At 35.5% G+C, this 18,260-nt stretch overlaps 1 protein-coding gene across 1 annotated transcript in view; it reads right to left on the bottom strand.

Moving 5' to 3' along the window:
* The window catches only part of VWA8 (von Willebrand factor A domain containing 8), a 182,847-nt gene that overhangs the window by 74,277 nt on the left and 90,310 nt on the right, over positions 1 to 18,260 (bottom strand). The window contains exons 22-25 of the mRNA XM_014890712.2: positions 10,562 to 10,637; positions 9,841 to 9,976; positions 8,406 to 8,525; positions 6,314 to 6,519 (exon numbers count right to left, since the gene is read on the bottom strand). Of these exons, the coding sequence (XP_014746198.2) occupies positions 6,314 to 6,519; positions 8,406 to 8,525; positions 9,841 to 9,976; positions 10,562 to 10,637 (538 nt within the window). The remainder of the gene's footprint in view (positions 1 to 6,313; positions 6,520 to 8,405; positions 8,526 to 9,840; positions 9,977 to 10,561; positions 10,638 to 18,260) is intronic.

Genomic DNA, 18,260 nt, shown 5'->3' with positions numbered 1-18,260 from the left:
CTAAAACTATTCTAGGATTATATAAGTAAAAATAAGAGGGATGAAGAATTTTTAATATCACAAAACCACTCAGAGAGACTGATGTCATTAATTAAGAAAGCCACTGAGGGGGAGGACCACAAGCTGGAGTGGGTATATGCCAAAAGGAGGCTGTGATCTCTGGCTGTGGGAAGCCCACGCTGGAGCAGGCTCCTGGCAGGACTTGCAGCCCTATGGGGAGAGTAGCCCATGCTGGAGCAGGTTTGCTGGCAGAATTCGTGACTCTGTGGAAGGGCCCAAGGCTGGAGCAGCTCCTGCAGAAGTGCAGCCAGTGGGAAGGACTTACAGTAGAGAAGCTCATGAAGGACTGTGTCCTATGGGAGGGACCCCATGCTGGAGCAGAGGAAGACAGTGAGGAGTCCTCCCCCGAAGAGAAAGGGGTGGCAGAGATAACGTGTGAAGAACTAGTCACAGCCACCTTTCTCCATCCTCTTGTGCTGCTGAAGGGGAGGAGGTAGTGAACAGTAGGAGTGAAGTTGAACCTGGGAATAAGCGAGGAGTAGGGGGAAGGTATTTCAAGATTTGTGTTTATTTCTCATCTTCCTACTCTGATTTGCTATAAATTAAACTAATTTCCTCAAGTCAAGTTTGTTTTGCCTATGACAGCAATTGGTGAGTGATCTCTCCCTACCCTTATTTTGATCTACAGGTGCTTCATTATATTTTCTCTTCCCAGCTGAGAAGGGGAGTGACAAAATAGATTCGGTGGGCACCTGGCATCCAGCCGGAGTCAGCCCACCACAGATGTAAATGGAGCAAACCAAATAAAAATAATTTTTTATAATAATTATCAACTTGCTGTATATCTTAGAACTTTACTGCCTAACTGATTTATTTTATCCTTTTTTTGGCAAGAGATGAGAGTGAGAATCTTTCTATTTAAAAATGTCTCATTTTTTCTCCACAGCCTTTCATTCAAATACTAGATCTTTCAGACAAGGACCTAGATTCTTCCAGCTCAGTATGGCACATTTACAGAGATGAACATAAACTTGTGAAGAGGTATTTTAGAAAGCTGTAGTCTTAATTGTTTTTTGCCCCATTAGTGAGCTAGGCTGGTAGAGAACATGAAAAACAGACTTAAGTGTATAGATGTTTATAAATGTATTAAAAATACAGGTATTTGAATCCTGATTAAAAATTAAAACAGAAGAAAACAGAAGATTTTCAGAAATGTTCTGACCTGTACTCTTAATCAAATATCAGCACTAGGAATTTAATATTTTCCCAACTTCATAAATATCTGATCTCAGTAATAAAATACCTGTGACGTGAATAATACTAAAATTAGCTAGTCATTGTGATAGACTAAAATACTACTGCTAAATTAAGCTTGTACAAACCTTTTTTTATCTGTGGTGTACATGGCACAGAATATTTTAGTACTAGTGTTGTTATAAAAGGATGTTAAACTATGTTCTGCTTTCTAAACCTGCTTTTGAGGGACTAATTAGGACTTCTGCATCATTATAGCTTAGCAAAATACAAACTATTGTGGGGTAATACAAAATTGTTATACAGCCTGTGCCATCCTTGTTACAACGTCCAGTTCTTACTGAATGCAATAGGCACTAAACCCATTCTCTCATCATCCATTCTAAATAAACACTGTATAAACATTTCACACGTAAGGTATCGAAAAGTTCATGACTACGTTTAGTAGTGAAAGTGTTAACTTCTATATTTTTAATTGCATCTTTGAGTCAAAAGTAAGCATAATTCTGAATCAACATTTATATGATGAATACTGAGTTTTCTGTGCTCTTCTCAGTACAAAGCACAACCAACACACTGGCACATAACCATCCAATTCACTCATGAAGCTATAAAAGCTATGCTTTCACCTGCCCTGCATTAGGTACTGCAGAAACCTTGATCAAGAACTTCAAATAATATCCAGTTTTCCCTAGAAGTTTCCACGTCCACAGTTTTCTGAATCATTGCATAACTTCTGACATCTATACATTTTTCTGCAATGAATTGCCTCAACAGTTCCATACCTCTTGTGTCAGCAGGACATCATAAAAAAATTTCCTGAGGTACAACAGATGGCTTCTAGAAACACAAGCCACTTGTACAAAGGTCCTCTACTCAGTAATTAAAAAAAAAATCACAACTCTCCTGTTTCAACCAGAACAAATCCAATCCCTCTTTAATAACTACTTGCACAACTGCTGTCTGAAGAAAGGAAATGAGAGTTCACTTAAACAGAAAAAAAGAAAACCCAAAAAAGGTTAAATGTTTGGGGTTTGAATTGAGCATTTAAAAAAAATTTGGTTTCTATTGATTTTTAAAATGAGATTATTAGAGGAAAATATTGATCTCTTATCAGTCTGTCTGGTTGCCATTCACTGATTCTTCCCCTTACAAGTAACACTTCTGTGTGTACCTTAGATTATTTCCAAAACTTAGATTCTTGGCTATTCCTTAAAATAGTAAGTAACATAGTTTTTTGCCTTCAACAATGTTATATTTTTATTTTTATACCGCATGCTTTATTTGATAAAAAATTTGACTTGGTGAAAAAGCTGCATTTTATGGATCTAAAATTCCATGAGGATATGTATTGCTACAATCTGTGTAAAATCTATGGGAAAATTGTAATTTTCTAGTAGAAATTGAGAATATTAATTCAAATATGCTATACCCATTGAGGTCTACTGTACCTCTACTGCTGCCCAGAATAGAAAGTGATAAATTATCTGGTAATCAGTCTCTAATGAGTCCAGATTTTTGTTTTAGACTTCTAGCTTGTGTTCTCACTAACACTCAATTTCCTGTGTATCTTGATGCCTTTCAGATATCTGATTATTTTCCATCCTGTGAGCAGCATCTCAAAGGCTGCACACTCTAACAGATCTCTGCCTACCTGCTCATTCCTCTGTGCTCTTGGTTTCCCCCTGCACCCATCCCATGCCCTTTAACTCAGTGTTCCCAGCTCAGTGTCTCCTCAGTTGTCCTTCAGCAGGGCCAGAAGCACCATGTCTATGGCTCATCCTGAGTGACAGACATGCTTATGGATTAACCAGAACGTGTGCCTTCAGTAGGCATCATTTACTGTCAAATGACACAGCTGAATTATCCCCCTGCAACTTCAATCAGTTCCTCTCTGTCACATAGCCACTGATTTTGATTAAACCAGCAGAAACTTAATTATCTTTGAAAATTGATAACTGAGATTCATTGTGACTGGTCAAAGGGGTGAAAGGTTATTAGGCAGCAAAGTGGGAAGGGGATAAAAACTGTTATTTGATAAGCCTAGTTTCCTTTTGAGATTAGGTTGAACATTAAAAAAAGAAAAAAAAGAAGCACTATCTTACTACAAAACCTTACTGAATAGGCCTTAAAACCTGATGATGAGTAAACTTCAGATCCAGCTTTCTTTTCATGCATTTACTGCTTGAAAACTGTTAAACTAGTGACTACTATTAGAAAGCAATCTCAGATATAAACAAGAAAGATGACCTATAAGAAAGAAACCTCAGCTTTCCAACACCAAAAAAGAGTTAGTAAAAATGCTATTGCCATTATATCTAGACTAATGTGGCTTTCCTGATTAGCACCTACCAAGGTCTCATGAAAAACAGCCTATTAGATTGCAGAGAAGCAGTCATAGCATACCCTGGTTACAGGCACCTTATGGTTGGGGTAACCCAACAGAGCAAGGGCAGAGCTTCTGAGCCTACCCATAAGCTACTATTAACATAAAGCCTTTTGGCATTTAACAGTCTGAAAACTGGAGGCGAGCAAGACACAAAGGCTGTATCCAGGTCACCTGCCAACTAGAGCAGCAAGACCCAAATTCCTGATGTGAGTATGTGAGGAGAAAAAGTTGCAACCATCAAGTTAGGTATCTGCATTAGACAATTCTCCCTATGCCTGCAGTTTTGGGTCTTCAAAACAGTTCGGTGTCTCAAGCATCACCAAAAAAAACTTTCCCTAAGAAAAAGTTAGTATAGGCAACCTATACTGAGCACAGTGTCTAACTTAAAACTAAATTACTACATGTTCCCTACTTGCATAATCTTTAGGGGAGGATAATCTTGTAGCTGCACTCCCTATGAGTATCCTAAATGCTGAAGATCACAATTAGTCAGAATCACAGATTAGCCTAATGATATGCTGATACCATAGCAATCAGTGTATTTTTAACTGACTAGTCCTGATGCTCAGATGTACTCTCAGACAGCAGTAATCAAAAGCAATTTTTTCCTCCAAAACATCCAACCCTTTTTTACACTAGCAAAAAATTCCAAAATTATGTGAAAGAAATCAACATAATAGTACAAAGAGAGCGGGGCTGTGGAACTGCTGTAAGGGAAATCGTTTAACAATATGACTAACTTCCCTCCTTCCTTCCTAAGGACCAGCAATTTTATTGACTCATTTCCCTCCTTCCTCTTTCTTTTCTACCTGAAGACCCAAAAGTTTCTTACTTTGGAATAACCATTATGTTTATCTTCATTGTTTACATTTGGCTACTCCCAGTTTTTTTATTATTCAGATTGAAAAACAACTTACAGTAAACAAATGTTGCATTCTTGCAAGGAGACTGGGATCTTGAAAATAAATGATACAAAACAAAGATGCATGTTGGAGATGTATTTGGATATTTACACTTTGAAAGAGGTGAGAGCTTAGCAGATGGGAAACTTTCCCACTGAACTACACCCAAAGTCCAGGTTGAAGTGACTGTACTAATCTGCTTAAGTGAAGGAAACAGAAGCAGACAGTAAGAGCCTTTAAGACAATAAGCAATGCAGCTCTTTCAGTTTTCAATTAGATGTTTTTCACACTCAAACAAAACAAGAATTAAGTCTTATGTTTCTGCACTGGTTACCAAAAGAAATTTCAGGTTACTTGGGGATAGATGATGATGAAGGAAAGAAGCTAGGAAGGAAGGTAGGTACAGCAGAAAGGTATGAAGACAAAAAAGGAATTAATTTAACAAACACCCTAAAATTTAGCCTCTTAGCAGCACAGCAAATATTGCCTAGGTCTGTAATTTTTCCACTGTCATTTTGAATGCAACTACTATATCTTTAGAGATCAGCATGTACATGTTCTATCAGCTTGGTAAAAAAACCTATCAGCTGATAACAGATCCTAATGGACTTCTTTGCTTATGTATTTCTGATATTCTTATGTTTGCTTAAGGATTTCTCAGCCTTTAGGTCTGAATAACCTTAACCCTCAGTACAAAGTTACAGAGCATTATTTTTTCTTTATATCATCGATAACATAGGACCACCAGTTTGTCTTGAGATCTCACTCTAGAGACCCCAGAGCACAAAAATCTATCCTCCCCAAAAACCTAGATGAAGATTTTTAAAAGACCCTACAGGATCTGAAAGTCTGTGTATATGGCTGAATATGTGTGAATATGTTTATGATCACAAGCACAAAACTATCATGCAACTCTGCTATACTATGCGGTATAAAACACAGGAGCAGTAGGTAAAAATGTGTGAGACATTATAATTGTTTTAATTATATTAATTTCCACTATTAAAAAAATCTAGGATTCAATAATTCAAGAAATGGCATCTAAATTAACTAATTAACAATTTTAGGATCATAAATAACAAAATAAAGAACAAAATGTAACCACTGCTATTTCAAAGAGCATTAAGACACTTTATATTTCAAATCCTCCAGGCAAAAAACATCTTTCAATTTATAAAGACAGAAGTCAGATTTTACTGTAATATTTAAAAACCAGATCATCATTAAATCAGAATTCACAATTTTACAGTTAATGTGTGTAGGAAGTAATCATGAATCCTACGTTTTCCCTTGGTGAGTTGTTATTCATACAGCATTTTCCTTAGAAAAAATACACTTCAGATGTATTATTGTTATGCAGCAGGAACTTGTGTTTTTCACAAGAAAGGATTAAACCCATACATTTTATAGCAGAATAAAATTAACAGTTGCACTGTCGTGGAAGTATCATATGTTGAATATGGAGTTTTATAAAGAGGGCTAGTATGAACATTACACACAGTATGCAATTTTTTTCTCACATAGTAGAAAAACAGATTTACAGGGTTTTTTCCTATTGATAAATAAATATGCAGAAAAAATATCTGCCCATGTACATCTGTGATCCTTACCCTTCGACTCTCTGAACATCTTTAATATTTTGCTTCTTTCAAAATGTATACTGTTTCACAAGAATTAAATAAAAATGGCATCTTTTTTTAAAGCCTCCAGGCATTAAAACACTAGTATTGATGAACTCAAGTTTTCAATTAAATCTGATGTACTGTACCTGTAAATGTTTTACAATGTTCACAACTTCTCTAGTTGAATAGGGGTAGTTAATAATTCCTTGGTCAGCTAAGGTTCTGAGCTCTCCAAAAGCAGCTACCAGCTTCTGCAGAATTGCCTCTGGAACATCGGGACCATATTGTTTAAGCATTGCCAGCTCTGACTGTGGTTTGGGATTATCAACAGCATGGCAACTAAAAATGTCCCCTACAAAGAAAAAAGAAAAAGCACAAAGTTAGATAATTTATAAAGAAGTAGCATCAGAACAGCCTGTTTAATACTGCACCTTTAATAGAAAAGATATGACTCAAAAGAATGCTGAGTAACAGGTGGCAAAACCTAAAAAATATGAAGTACAAAGTTATGAAGAACACTGATGTTTCTGGAAACACAGAGATCTCGCCTGTCATTTTAATGAAGTTGATATGAGGGAGAAATTAACTTCAAGAAGAAACACAAGTCAAATGAATGCAGGAAAAAATAAGAGAAAAAATATTTTAAGAAAACATAACTGGTTGAATGGAACTCATTTTTTAACTCCTTCAAAACACCATAGAATGCGGGGTAATCTTGAAATGCAGAGGGCCCTAATGCAAACCCAATTAAAAGGTCTAGAGGAAATATTGAATTTATCTTATCTTTTCTCCCTGCCTGTCTGGAAGTATGGTAAGAAACGTGGCAAAATATTTTCCATACATTGGCATTCTATTGATCCCTAACATATGATCTATAAATCGAGTTTATTCATAAAAAGTTTCTGAACAGTTGAACAAAACTTTGAAGAAGCATGATCAGATCCTGCAGAAAAAGGACTTGAACTAAAGGCAGAAGACACCCTAAGATGGAAAAACAATATCAATAAAGAACCCCAAAATCTCAACCACACCTCTGTCACGTGGATCAAAAGAAGCAACACTGGGATGATTGACTTTGTTTAAAGGGTCCAGGTAAGGAAGAAAAATAGGCTATGAAAAAGAAATACACTACAATAAATTTCCTTGGAGCAACATAGCTTGGTGAAATTCAAAGCCAATGAGTTTCAGACAGTGAATGTCTATTCAGTGGGAATCTCACCTGAAAAACAAAAGAACTACTAGGTAATATGGATGGGGTTTGCACCTGCTTTTTTGAGTATGTTATTTCTTGCAGACTAAGCATTATGGCCAAAGTTTACAGGCAAAACCACATAAATTAAGTTTCCTGCATATAAATGGCCAAACTAACATAGATAAAACAGTCAGTGGAGTCTGGAAGGTATTTAGTTCAAAATCACATAACAACAATGCCAAAACTTTGCCAGAGGCCCACTTAGACTAACACTGGACTATAAAGGCCAATGATTTCTTCACCAGTTGCTCCTGTGCAACTTAATTTCTTGTCTTTTCTGTGAGATGAAGCTCTAAGGAATCTTTGTTGATGCACAGAATTTCTGGGACCTCAAAATAAGGCTTCGGTTGATATGAAAATAATTGATATGAAATTTGGACAGCCTTACCTGATACTGAGATAAATTCAGTATCTTGTCAAATATATGTATTTTACTAAGGCTATCACACATGGCCATATGCATGGAGAAGCAAATGAGGATTAAGAAGCAGGTAGCACAGCGAGCAGCAAAAAATACAGGAGCCTTTACTGCTGAAAGCAAAGGAAAGAACCATCCATCAAGCTACCCTCTCTTGTACCAAACAGAACAGCACCTGAGATGTGGCTTGTTTGGTATGGGGGACAGCAGTTGAAAGCAGTTGAGAGAGCTGTCAGGTGTCAAGTTTACAGTTAATTTGTTTGCAGTATTTGTATACTCTATACACTCATTAGCAAAGATTTCCCATTACCTTGTGTCTGCAATGTCTGTCCAGATCCCATGCAACAAAATAGTTTTAACACAGATGATCACATACAGCTTTTCCATTCAGGGCAAGTCTGGGCACTTTTATAAAGATATGTAAATTTACACGATAGTCTTAGTGTCTTATATGGAACAAAGTATCAATATACATAAGGCCCCTTCTCCTCATGCAATCTAATTAATAAAGACAGATATTCTATTAGTCAAGTCTATTAAAGATCCTAAATTAATATGAATCACTTACCTAATGTGCCAAAAAAGTCATTACCCAAGAAAGGAAATCCAGGCCTATTTGCCAGAACTATCATTCTAAAATCAGGATGAATAACTATTACGTTTTCTCTCCCCTCTACATGAGCGTCATCTAGAAAAGAAATAAAATGTATTACTTGCATATTTAAGCTTTGCAATACTGAATGAATGAACATAATTAGGTTAGATGAAGAATTCTTAGAAGAAAAATTCTTCTGATTTAATTATATTCTTCTTAGAATTAGAAGAACAGTCACAAAAACAAAAAGACTCAATAGCTTCTTACACATTCTTCAACTGAGTTTTCTAGGTTTCATTTTAAAGTTTCATAGTTTGTTTCACAAAAATGTAACCAAAGTGTTTAACTGAAAAAACATGCAAATGCATCCACTGTTCTTAGGGTTCGACTATCTGCTTCCTTTATATTTAATTTCACTAAAATGGTAATGCCAATGGTGAATAAAACATGATTTTATATGGGTCTGATGTTATTTGATCTGGGAAGACGGGACTGAAATTCCTCCTATTTACTACAAAACTTGTGAGAAGACAGAGATACATTATTTAACACATGTGAAGTCTGTGGTTCTCCAAAACTACTCAGACTGGCCTCATTCAGAACCCTGTTCCTTTTCAGCATGATTCCAGTGGGCCATGGTGCTTGGGAATCTTTTAACTGCTTCTAAAAATACTGCAGTAATAATTAGGACTGGCTAGCAAAATATTTTAGATAAGCCCACCTAGAGTTTATAATGACAAGCAAACCTCAGATGTGCCATGAGACTATTGAATGATTGCTACACTCAAACATTATTTCTAATATTGTTAAAATGAAACTAATTATATAAAGTATGATGTCTAGTAGCATCCAGAGATACCTTCAAACACAGTCTTTCTTTGAAAAATAATGAAAAATATTTATTTCCTGGAACTCAGATGAATTAAATTCCATCAAATTACAGATAGCCTCATCCTGCAGGATATATTTAAATAATGAAATAAGCATATGCAATACTTGATTAGATAAACCCTTAACAACTTGACCCTAGGTATGTTCATATGGTCATTCTAGACCTGATCCAATAATACCTCAACTGTCTAGGCAGGCATAACCAAGATCATAATTTTCTCAACTAGATCTTTATTTATTATGGTGAATGAGAAGAAGAGAGGTCGAGTTACACTTTTGGGGTTTAGGTTTTTTTGTAGTTCTTCAGTAAACTTCACAAGACTGCTAATTTAAAAAAAGCAACATGGTGGCTATTGCAAAAGTAGTAAAGAAAATGACTGTAAATTCCTTAATTGTTAACTTTTTAGCAACAAAAGATTTATCCATTTGGCTTGGTCTGTGTTGCTACTGAGCAATGTGATTGCTGAAAACTAGCAACATTTTACCGAAACAATGAAAATGCTTTTGCTCTACTTACTGGCAACAATTCGCCTTCCATCTGACAAAACCATTTCCCCACTTTCTACTAAAGTTTTTAAGATACAGGTAACATTTGTTGGTGCTTTGTCCGCCTCATCAATTACCAAAATATGTCCGAACTTCACTGCTTTTACCTAGAAGAGAAAGGAATCATAACATTTCTCATCATTTCTCAGTAAGCAGCAGTGACACCTTGGTGGCACTGAGACCACCAAGAAAAGGGATAAGCTGTCACAAAAGCACAATAGAAGGAAGATGAGGCAGAAAAGTTGAGCGTTTCCATTTTTCCTGGATAGGGATGAAAATGGGTGTACTAGGGAGGGAAGTGAGGAGCCTGACTCACTTGGAGTGCAGACAGAGAAGTGCAAAGCCAGTTTGCATCTAGCCTGTCAACACGTAGCTGAAAGAAGTGAAGAATGGCTGCAACAGCTGTTTGGAGCCAAACTTAGTATGTCAGTGTGAGGTGCTACAAAGAAGGAGGCAAATACCACTCTACCAGTTAGAATGTGTCAGGTTAATACTAAAATATTTTCCATACTCATTTTGTGTGTGAAGACTTCCAAGATTATAATCTTATTCACATTTGGCACAGCAAATGTGACCAAATAAAAATTAATAAAATGTCTTTTACTATGCTTACTCACTATGCCGTGAAAAATCAAATCACCAACATTTTAAAACAAAAACGTTTCCAAATATAAAATCCAAATGCTACTGACCAGTGGTGAATCTTCATATATAATAAGACCATCCTTTACAGAAGGTTGAAGGGTAAGGCTTTGTACAGTGGTATCCCTGAAATGTGGAAAAGCAGATGGTTTTAATTAAAAACACACAGGAATTTTAGTTACAATAAAATCCAAAATGAATAAATGAAAAACTGAATAGTCTATTTTTCTAAGAGGAAAAAGTATCTTTTTTTAGAATACTTGAATAACTGGGAACAACAGTGTGCCAGCTTAGTGGTCAAATGTGAGTATCCCTGCCTCTGTCAGGACTTTCACATCAGTTCCCCATTTCTCATAAACCCTGAAAACAAAATCGCTGAGAAGAGACTCGGTATTTTTTGTACGCAGGCACATTACAGATGTCACTATTTCTAGTTAAAACTTTCTAGCTGAAACTGTCATTTATGTGACAAACAGGAATTGTTACTCTTTTAGCTGTTCTCCGCATATCATCATGAAAAAATCTACAAACAAATAAACATATCCAACAACCAATCACGTGGAATTCTTAAAATCAATTATTTTTAGTTCTAAGACCGATTGGCTTGCTACATTTTATATCATAAACAGTATAAGCTCTTAGACGGGACAGAGGCTTTTGTAGCGCAGTTTCTTTTTGAAATTTTATTTGTCTTTGAGTTGCTCAATTACCTCTTCTTCAAATTTAAAATTGTGCTAATTAAAATCCGTAATGAGAATATTCCTTAATCTTCACTATTTTAATCTATTTTCACCACCACTGAATGTACAGATGAATAAAAATCAATTGCAATTCAGAAAGGTGAAGCAACAGACAACACCACAATGGATTCACTCACGTAAATTATTTCCCCATAACCTGGGGAAAGCCCCTCCTGATTGTATAAAATATTTGCCCAGACCTTTATCATACTCTATATAATCAACCCCGTTTACTTTGGGGTTTAGATGGACCAATGAGCTAGAGAATAATACAGACATGGGTGATGACAGAAGGCCCCCATGACTCCCACGCTTTCATGGGCAACAGGAAATTCAATCTTAAGGCAGTGGGTTTTGCCATCCCTTTCCTCCTGTATTTCAAAACTTAGATTAGTCTGTATCAAAAGAATGATGGGCTGATCACAGGAAAACCTCTCAACACTGCTTGAGATCCACATACTGGTCCATTGGTAAGGTTTGTAACCTTTGCACTGTATGCAACATTTGATGCAACAAAAATCTCTTACTTTTCACAGCCGTGCTGTGTAACAAAACTGTTTGCTTAAGCCTAGCTGACTCACGCTTCCAAATATCCCCTTAGTTCTATCTTTAATTTTGCAACACCTTGTAAAAACCAACAATTCTGATAAGCTTCATGGGTACAGGAAATAAAACAGTACTGTTAGCAGCACACTATTAAGTGGCCAGCTTCCAATTACAGTTTTAAATTGAGAGCTTAACTTGCACATTTTCTTTATTTGAACCTGCTGTCAGCAGGATTTCTGTCCCTAATAACTAATAATTTCTTGTTTAGCTTTAAGCTCGCGATTGATTTATTCCACAGTTCCCAAGCACAGAAATAAAGCAGAGGGCATAAGGAGAGACTTCTAATGTCTATCTACTTGACATGAACTTCAATCCAGAAGGGGAAAGGTTACAAAGATGGGACCACCTTCACTTCATTTAATTCTGTTAAAATTAGGCAATCCTGCTCCAAATGGTTGCATTAACATTGTATTCACTTGCAACATACAGTTTTTAAATCACTAAAATAAGCAGTAGCACTAATCTATTATCTTAGAAATCCTACTGTGGACACAAAAACAAAGCTTCTACTGTCATCTTGTGTGTCTAACTAATTTATATGCTGAGCAGAGAAATCGTTAACAGATCCAAAAATAACAACGAACCAATGATTTTTGTTCCTTGAACACACATCATTTAGGGACTAAATTCTCAGATTGTATGTGTCCACTATCAGTTAACATTTCTGGTTCAAACCTATACAGTTGCAGATGCAGAAGAATTTTAATATGTGTAAACCAAATGTTAGAATATATGAAAGTCACAGTCACAGGTACTAATTAGTCAGAAATAACTCAAGGAAAAACGTTCTGAGGAATTAATGCAAGGTAAAAAGGGGAAGAATTTGTCAAATTTGAACTGTGATCTCTTTAAAGTAATAGAAAGGTGAGAAAATGAGAGGACAGCATAGGAGGGTAAAGAGGCTATGAATAGATAAATGAGAGGATAGCATAGACCAAGAATAATGGAAAGGAAGATGCATTGCAGAATACTTTACAGATCATAAATTTGCATGGAGATAATGCATGAAAAACAATAAAGTGAACAGAACATATCAGGAAATTAAGATCTCTAGTGGTGCTGCAGACGGTCACAGGTGATGACACAAGAAAAGACAAAAATGTTAAATGGTATTTTCTCTAACATGAAACAGAAATTAACTGTTGCTGAGCGAGTTAATCCTCTGGCTCTGCAGAGATTACTTACAAGCCCCTAATATGGAGTACTAAATTGTGCTTAGTATTCCATAATAATCAGCAGCCCACACAAATCCTTAGGATGATCTCATTCTTCAGAGAAGACAGAGCTGACATATTTTGGGGGAAAATAAACACTGAAAGAGTTTACTGTTTATTCAAGTGCTATTACAAAAGTAGCATAATAAAAAAATACAGAAAAACATCAAACTAAAATAAGAATTGACATCCTGAATCTATAGTCTAATTTTTTTTTCTTATTTTCTCTTTCTTCTGCTTTGTTGATAGTCGGGCTTAATATTTAAGGAAATATATTGGGGGATTTGCAATGTACTACAGAAGTTAAATGTAAGTCAAATACAAGTCAAATATTAATTCCATTGGCTTGATAAGTGTATGCAGAACTCCTGTATTTGCTTAGGCTATTAGATTCAGACATGTATATAAGAATGATTTTACAAGGGTTATTACAGATTAATGTTATTTTCCTTTCAGAATCATATGCTATACACTTTCATTTCATTAATTTCTGTTCTTCAGAAACCTACCATGACCCAAACACAGTAAAGAATGGCTAAAAATAAACTGTCTCCTTAGGGCTTTTTCTTAAATTTCCACTTTGTAATGAATTATGTAAATGTAAAGGCACTGAAATATAGAAAGATAAAAACACACTAAGTCTGAAATAGTTTTGAACAACATGGCAAGCAGCATTTCCTAACTGTAAAATGTGTCTGGCACTCAAAATCCCCACAGGAAAGGAACTAAAAACTCCAATTCACTTTCATTTAGTAATAATAGCACCTTAATAATAACTAACAGGCTCTAACAAAACCTTCTAATTTCATCACATTTAGCACCCAAGATGAAAATAGGTCTGACACAAAGAAGCAAGGCTGTAGGAACATAGAAGTGAGTGAGAAAAAATGTCTGACATACTGTCATCTTACTTAACTGAATTGATTTTGTCTTCACCTGATTGTAAAACAAAAATACAAAAAGTTCACCAATGTCTTTCCTAAGAATGTACTTTTACTTTCATCTAGGAAGCCGTTCTCACAAGTGCTCCCTTTAAAAAGAAAAAAAATAAAGGGAAGAAAACAACAAGAAAAAATATATTTACTACTGAAATACAGCAACTCTTCTGACAGGACCACTCAATTCAAGACTTCTGAGAATTCTTCCCATGTTTTTTATTAGCTCATATCACTGTCTTTTATTTATTTTTTGCTACTGCTGCATTATCTACCCTAAAGGCAGCTATTTCTGAGGTCTGCAGAATGACTCAAACTGTGACAGTTTCTGTTTCACTGACAGCAATGCCTTCCTTCTGGAGAAGAACTATGAACTCTGTCAGGAGAAATTTCCATCAACCTCAGAGAGTTAGATGTTATTCTCTAGTTTAACAAAAGGTGTTCCAACACTTTAATTTAAGATTTGAGTCCCCAGCAAGGCTTATGCCTAAATACAGGACACAATGTCAGGGCCCCAGCTAACATCACAAACACTCACATTTCCTGGAATTACTCCATCTTGACAAGTGCAGAAGAATACAGTCCTGGCTTCTGTATGTACTTACACTGAGGCTAAAAGGGTAAGGCATTATTTGTGCAAGGCAACTTTGTGTTGTAGAGTCCCTGCTCATGGTAACAAGGTTACATAAACCAAGCTCAGGTTTGGCCTTCTTCTGTTTCACCCCACAAAACTTTATGGTAGTTGAAAGGAAAAATCAGAGATGCAGAATGTATGCCCTAGAAATTATTCTTCTTTTCTATGAGGCATCTATTATCTAAATACCTATGTACATAGACACATATTTCTTCTCAATTTCTTCTCAACATGCCAATCAGACATGTATATACCCATCTGCTGTGACCTAATTTTAAAGAGTATTTGAAGAATAATTAGTCCAAAGTCCATTTGAAGCCGTTAATTGGTCAGTTAATCTACTCATGGATTATCCTGATGAAAAGCAGGCAATCCCAACACAAAGAATCAATCTGCATGTTTTTGACATTTACAAATTAATTTTTTTAGCCAATCCATCACAGAGTCATTGCATTGCATGATCTGACTGCTATGTTTAGGAAAGTCTGAAATATCTGAAAAGCCAACCAGATGTCTCATTGCTCTGTTAAAAATGACCCTGTAAAGGCTTTATGACTTATCTGTATGCACTGATAATTAAATCCACCTTTTTTTCCTGCTAGGCTGTTACAGCTACTCAGCAGGACATAAGTTTGTTTAAAATGCAAGAAATTATTTGTGCTATAAAGGTACTCATTACTCAGTATGACTGCAGGTTGCAGAAGAAAGGTCAAAGGGAATTATGTTTAATTCATGTTATATGCTTAAATCTGAAGTCACACAATTACTTGTACGTGATCCATCTGCCAAAACAAGATGCAAAATTCATTCACCCTAATTGTAAAATCCATAAATGGGGAAACATGACACCCTGCAGCTTCCTTTACTGCTTTTAAGAATACATTTAACTGAGTAAACAGTGAGAAACTCTTACTTCAGCTTTAGAGCAAAATGAAACAACAGGGTCTTCTAACCTGAGCTATTTCTCCATAACTGCCATGCAGCAGGGTATTAAAGCTGAATTCAATTCCTACAAAAAAGACAAATGAAGTAGCTTTTTAACACCTGGAATCTGACAATAGCAGAGCTAGTCAGCCAGATTATGAAAAGCTAACACTGAAAATAGGAACCATCAGCTGGCATGAAATCTTGGAAGCTTTGCATTGCAACTCTGTATTGGCTGAAAATGTATTTAAGAAAACAGGCAAAAAACAAGTAAAAACCCATAAAGACATCTATTATATAATCAATGCATTCAGTGCTTCACAACATAAATCTTCATGACAAAAATGTGTCCTCTTATTACTTATTTCCCAACGTGAGCTACATAAAGAATAAAGCACCACTATAAAGTACAATATTAAAAGAAAATAATCTAAACATTCATGACTCATGAATCATGAGGAAAAATTACCTAGACTTTTGTTTGTGGCTGCAAACAAACAAAAACACAGCAACACTTCCCCCACCTTTCCGGTGTTCAACTGAAATAAATCAATGCAGCTATAGAACACTTCCTTCAACAGCCCGCTATGGAGATAGTTTTTCTGTATTGTTCATTTGTAAAAACACATCTGCAGAGCTATATCAGCATTTAAATTATTTTATGTAGTCCTATATTCTTTCAAGATATAATAATCACATGCAATTCTAAGAAAAGGCACACTGTAATTCTAGTGTCCACCTGTGTCTTGGGCAAAGGAAGCTGTTTCTTCTGAAACAGCCTTTTTAAATTACAATTTAAAAAATCTTAAGTCAATAAAGCTGAAAGGGTAGTTTAAAATTATCTCAGTAGGGGAAACAGATAATTAGATTTTATACTTATTACATGTGCTGAAAAAGAGGGAAAGAAAATTAAGATCTAAAGACTAATGCACAGTTTGTAGTAAGTATTGCTTGTAGGGACACCATAAGCTCATTTTCCTACCCCAAACTCCCCACTAATTTGATTATTAAAGATCACAGCAAAATTACATTTCTTTTGAAAAGGATAACATATGCAAAGTCAGGTAAGTTTTGGGAAAAAGATCATCAGATTACTGTAATTTATTACAGAACTAGAAAAGACCGAAAATGTAGTAGATTTTTAAAATGAACTTTGTATCACTCTTTCCAATCGTCAATCACTAGAATAAATACAGGAATTCTGACAGGAAGATGTGATATCAAATAAAGATGTGATAAGCAAATTCTTTGAAAGAAAACTGTTATTGGGGCACATAGAGCATGGCAGTATAATATCTTGAAAGAGAATAGTAAGATCATCAGATACAAAATAGAATTTCAATAGCAGCTAGCATTCCATTGACAGTGTCAAACATCACATTTACAACCATGATAAATTGCTGTAGTGTATATGTAAATGCTTAGAAAAATTAATTATCTCAACTTGTAAGAAAAAAGATATCACATGGAGAACTAAGACTTAATATGGCTAATTTAGGGGTAAAACTTGTTTTATCAAAAGTTAAAGAAGAAAACTTCCTACATTCTCCATTTTCATGAGAAAGCATCACATCATATTTACAAGCTGTTCTAACATTTTTCACTTCATAGAGAACAACCCTCATACACTAAAAAACATTCCCTCTTTTTGTCATATGACTCTATGAAGATTCATATTATCTCTTTTCACAATAAAGCAATTTCCTAGAAGATTATTTTTTTGATGCACAGAAGGAGAACAATGGAATGGAACTAATCATTTCACATTTTCTGCAGATTCACTGAGGTTTTTAGCAGCAGAAAATCCATTCATAGCCATCAATAAATTATTGATGTAGATTACACTGCAGTCTTTACATCAAAAGCTTCTATTTCTGTAAGTGATAGTGATGCTCTTATGCAGATCTATACACTGAAAACATTAGAGTTGAAGTTGACTCTGTAGTAGCTGAGAGGAGGGATCCAGTTCTCCCATTAGCTAAGAGCAATCAAGCTCCCATCACAACAGAAAAGGATCAGTACTTTTTATTCCTGACCATTTTCAATAGTACAGAGGAATGCCTGTCATAGACAGTCTGCAGAGGAGATTGTGGGCTCTAAATTTTGCATTTGCTTCAGCTAATCTGTTGCTGACACAGCATGAAGCTGGATACATATCTGAGAAACTTCTGCTTAACAATCACTCATTATTTACATGCATAACAACAAATAAATGATCTAGAAGTCATCATATTTCATCTCATTAACACACTGTGTTCTGAAAACAATGTTGAGTCTGAAGCTGTTTCTTAATTCTCACAATTTTAACTACTGTTCCTACTAATATATTTGAGCATCAGCTAAGGACAGTGCAAATGGTCTCCCCCTCATGCAACAACCACTACTGGATTATACACTTTTATTAAGATAAAATAAACTAATTTTCACCTTTTTTTTTACTACAACATACCTTGAACAAGAGCTGCTACCTTGCAGAAATTTCTAAATCACAGAATCAGAGTGGTTGAGTTTGGAAGGCATCTCTAGAGGCCATCTAAATCCAACACCCCTGCTAAAGAGGGCCAAATAAAGTCAAGGTACTCAAGACAGTGTCCAGCGTCCAGATTTTGAATATCTCAAAACATTAAGGAGCACAATGTACACCAAACTTTAAAGAAAAGGTTTCGACATGGAAAACTGAACTTCATGTCTTGCTG

This window comes from Sturnus vulgaris, chromosome 2 (assembly GCF_052056855.1).
Source record: "Sturnus vulgaris isolate bStuVul1 chromosome 2, bStuVul1.hap1, whole genome shotgun sequence".
In the NCBI taxonomy this organism is placed as follows: Eukaryota; Metazoa; Chordata; class Aves; order Passeriformes; family Sturnidae; genus Sturnus; species Sturnus vulgaris.
The sequence above is the reverse complement of the archived record's forward strand: the minus strand, read 5'-3'. Positions and strand labels throughout refer to the sequence as shown.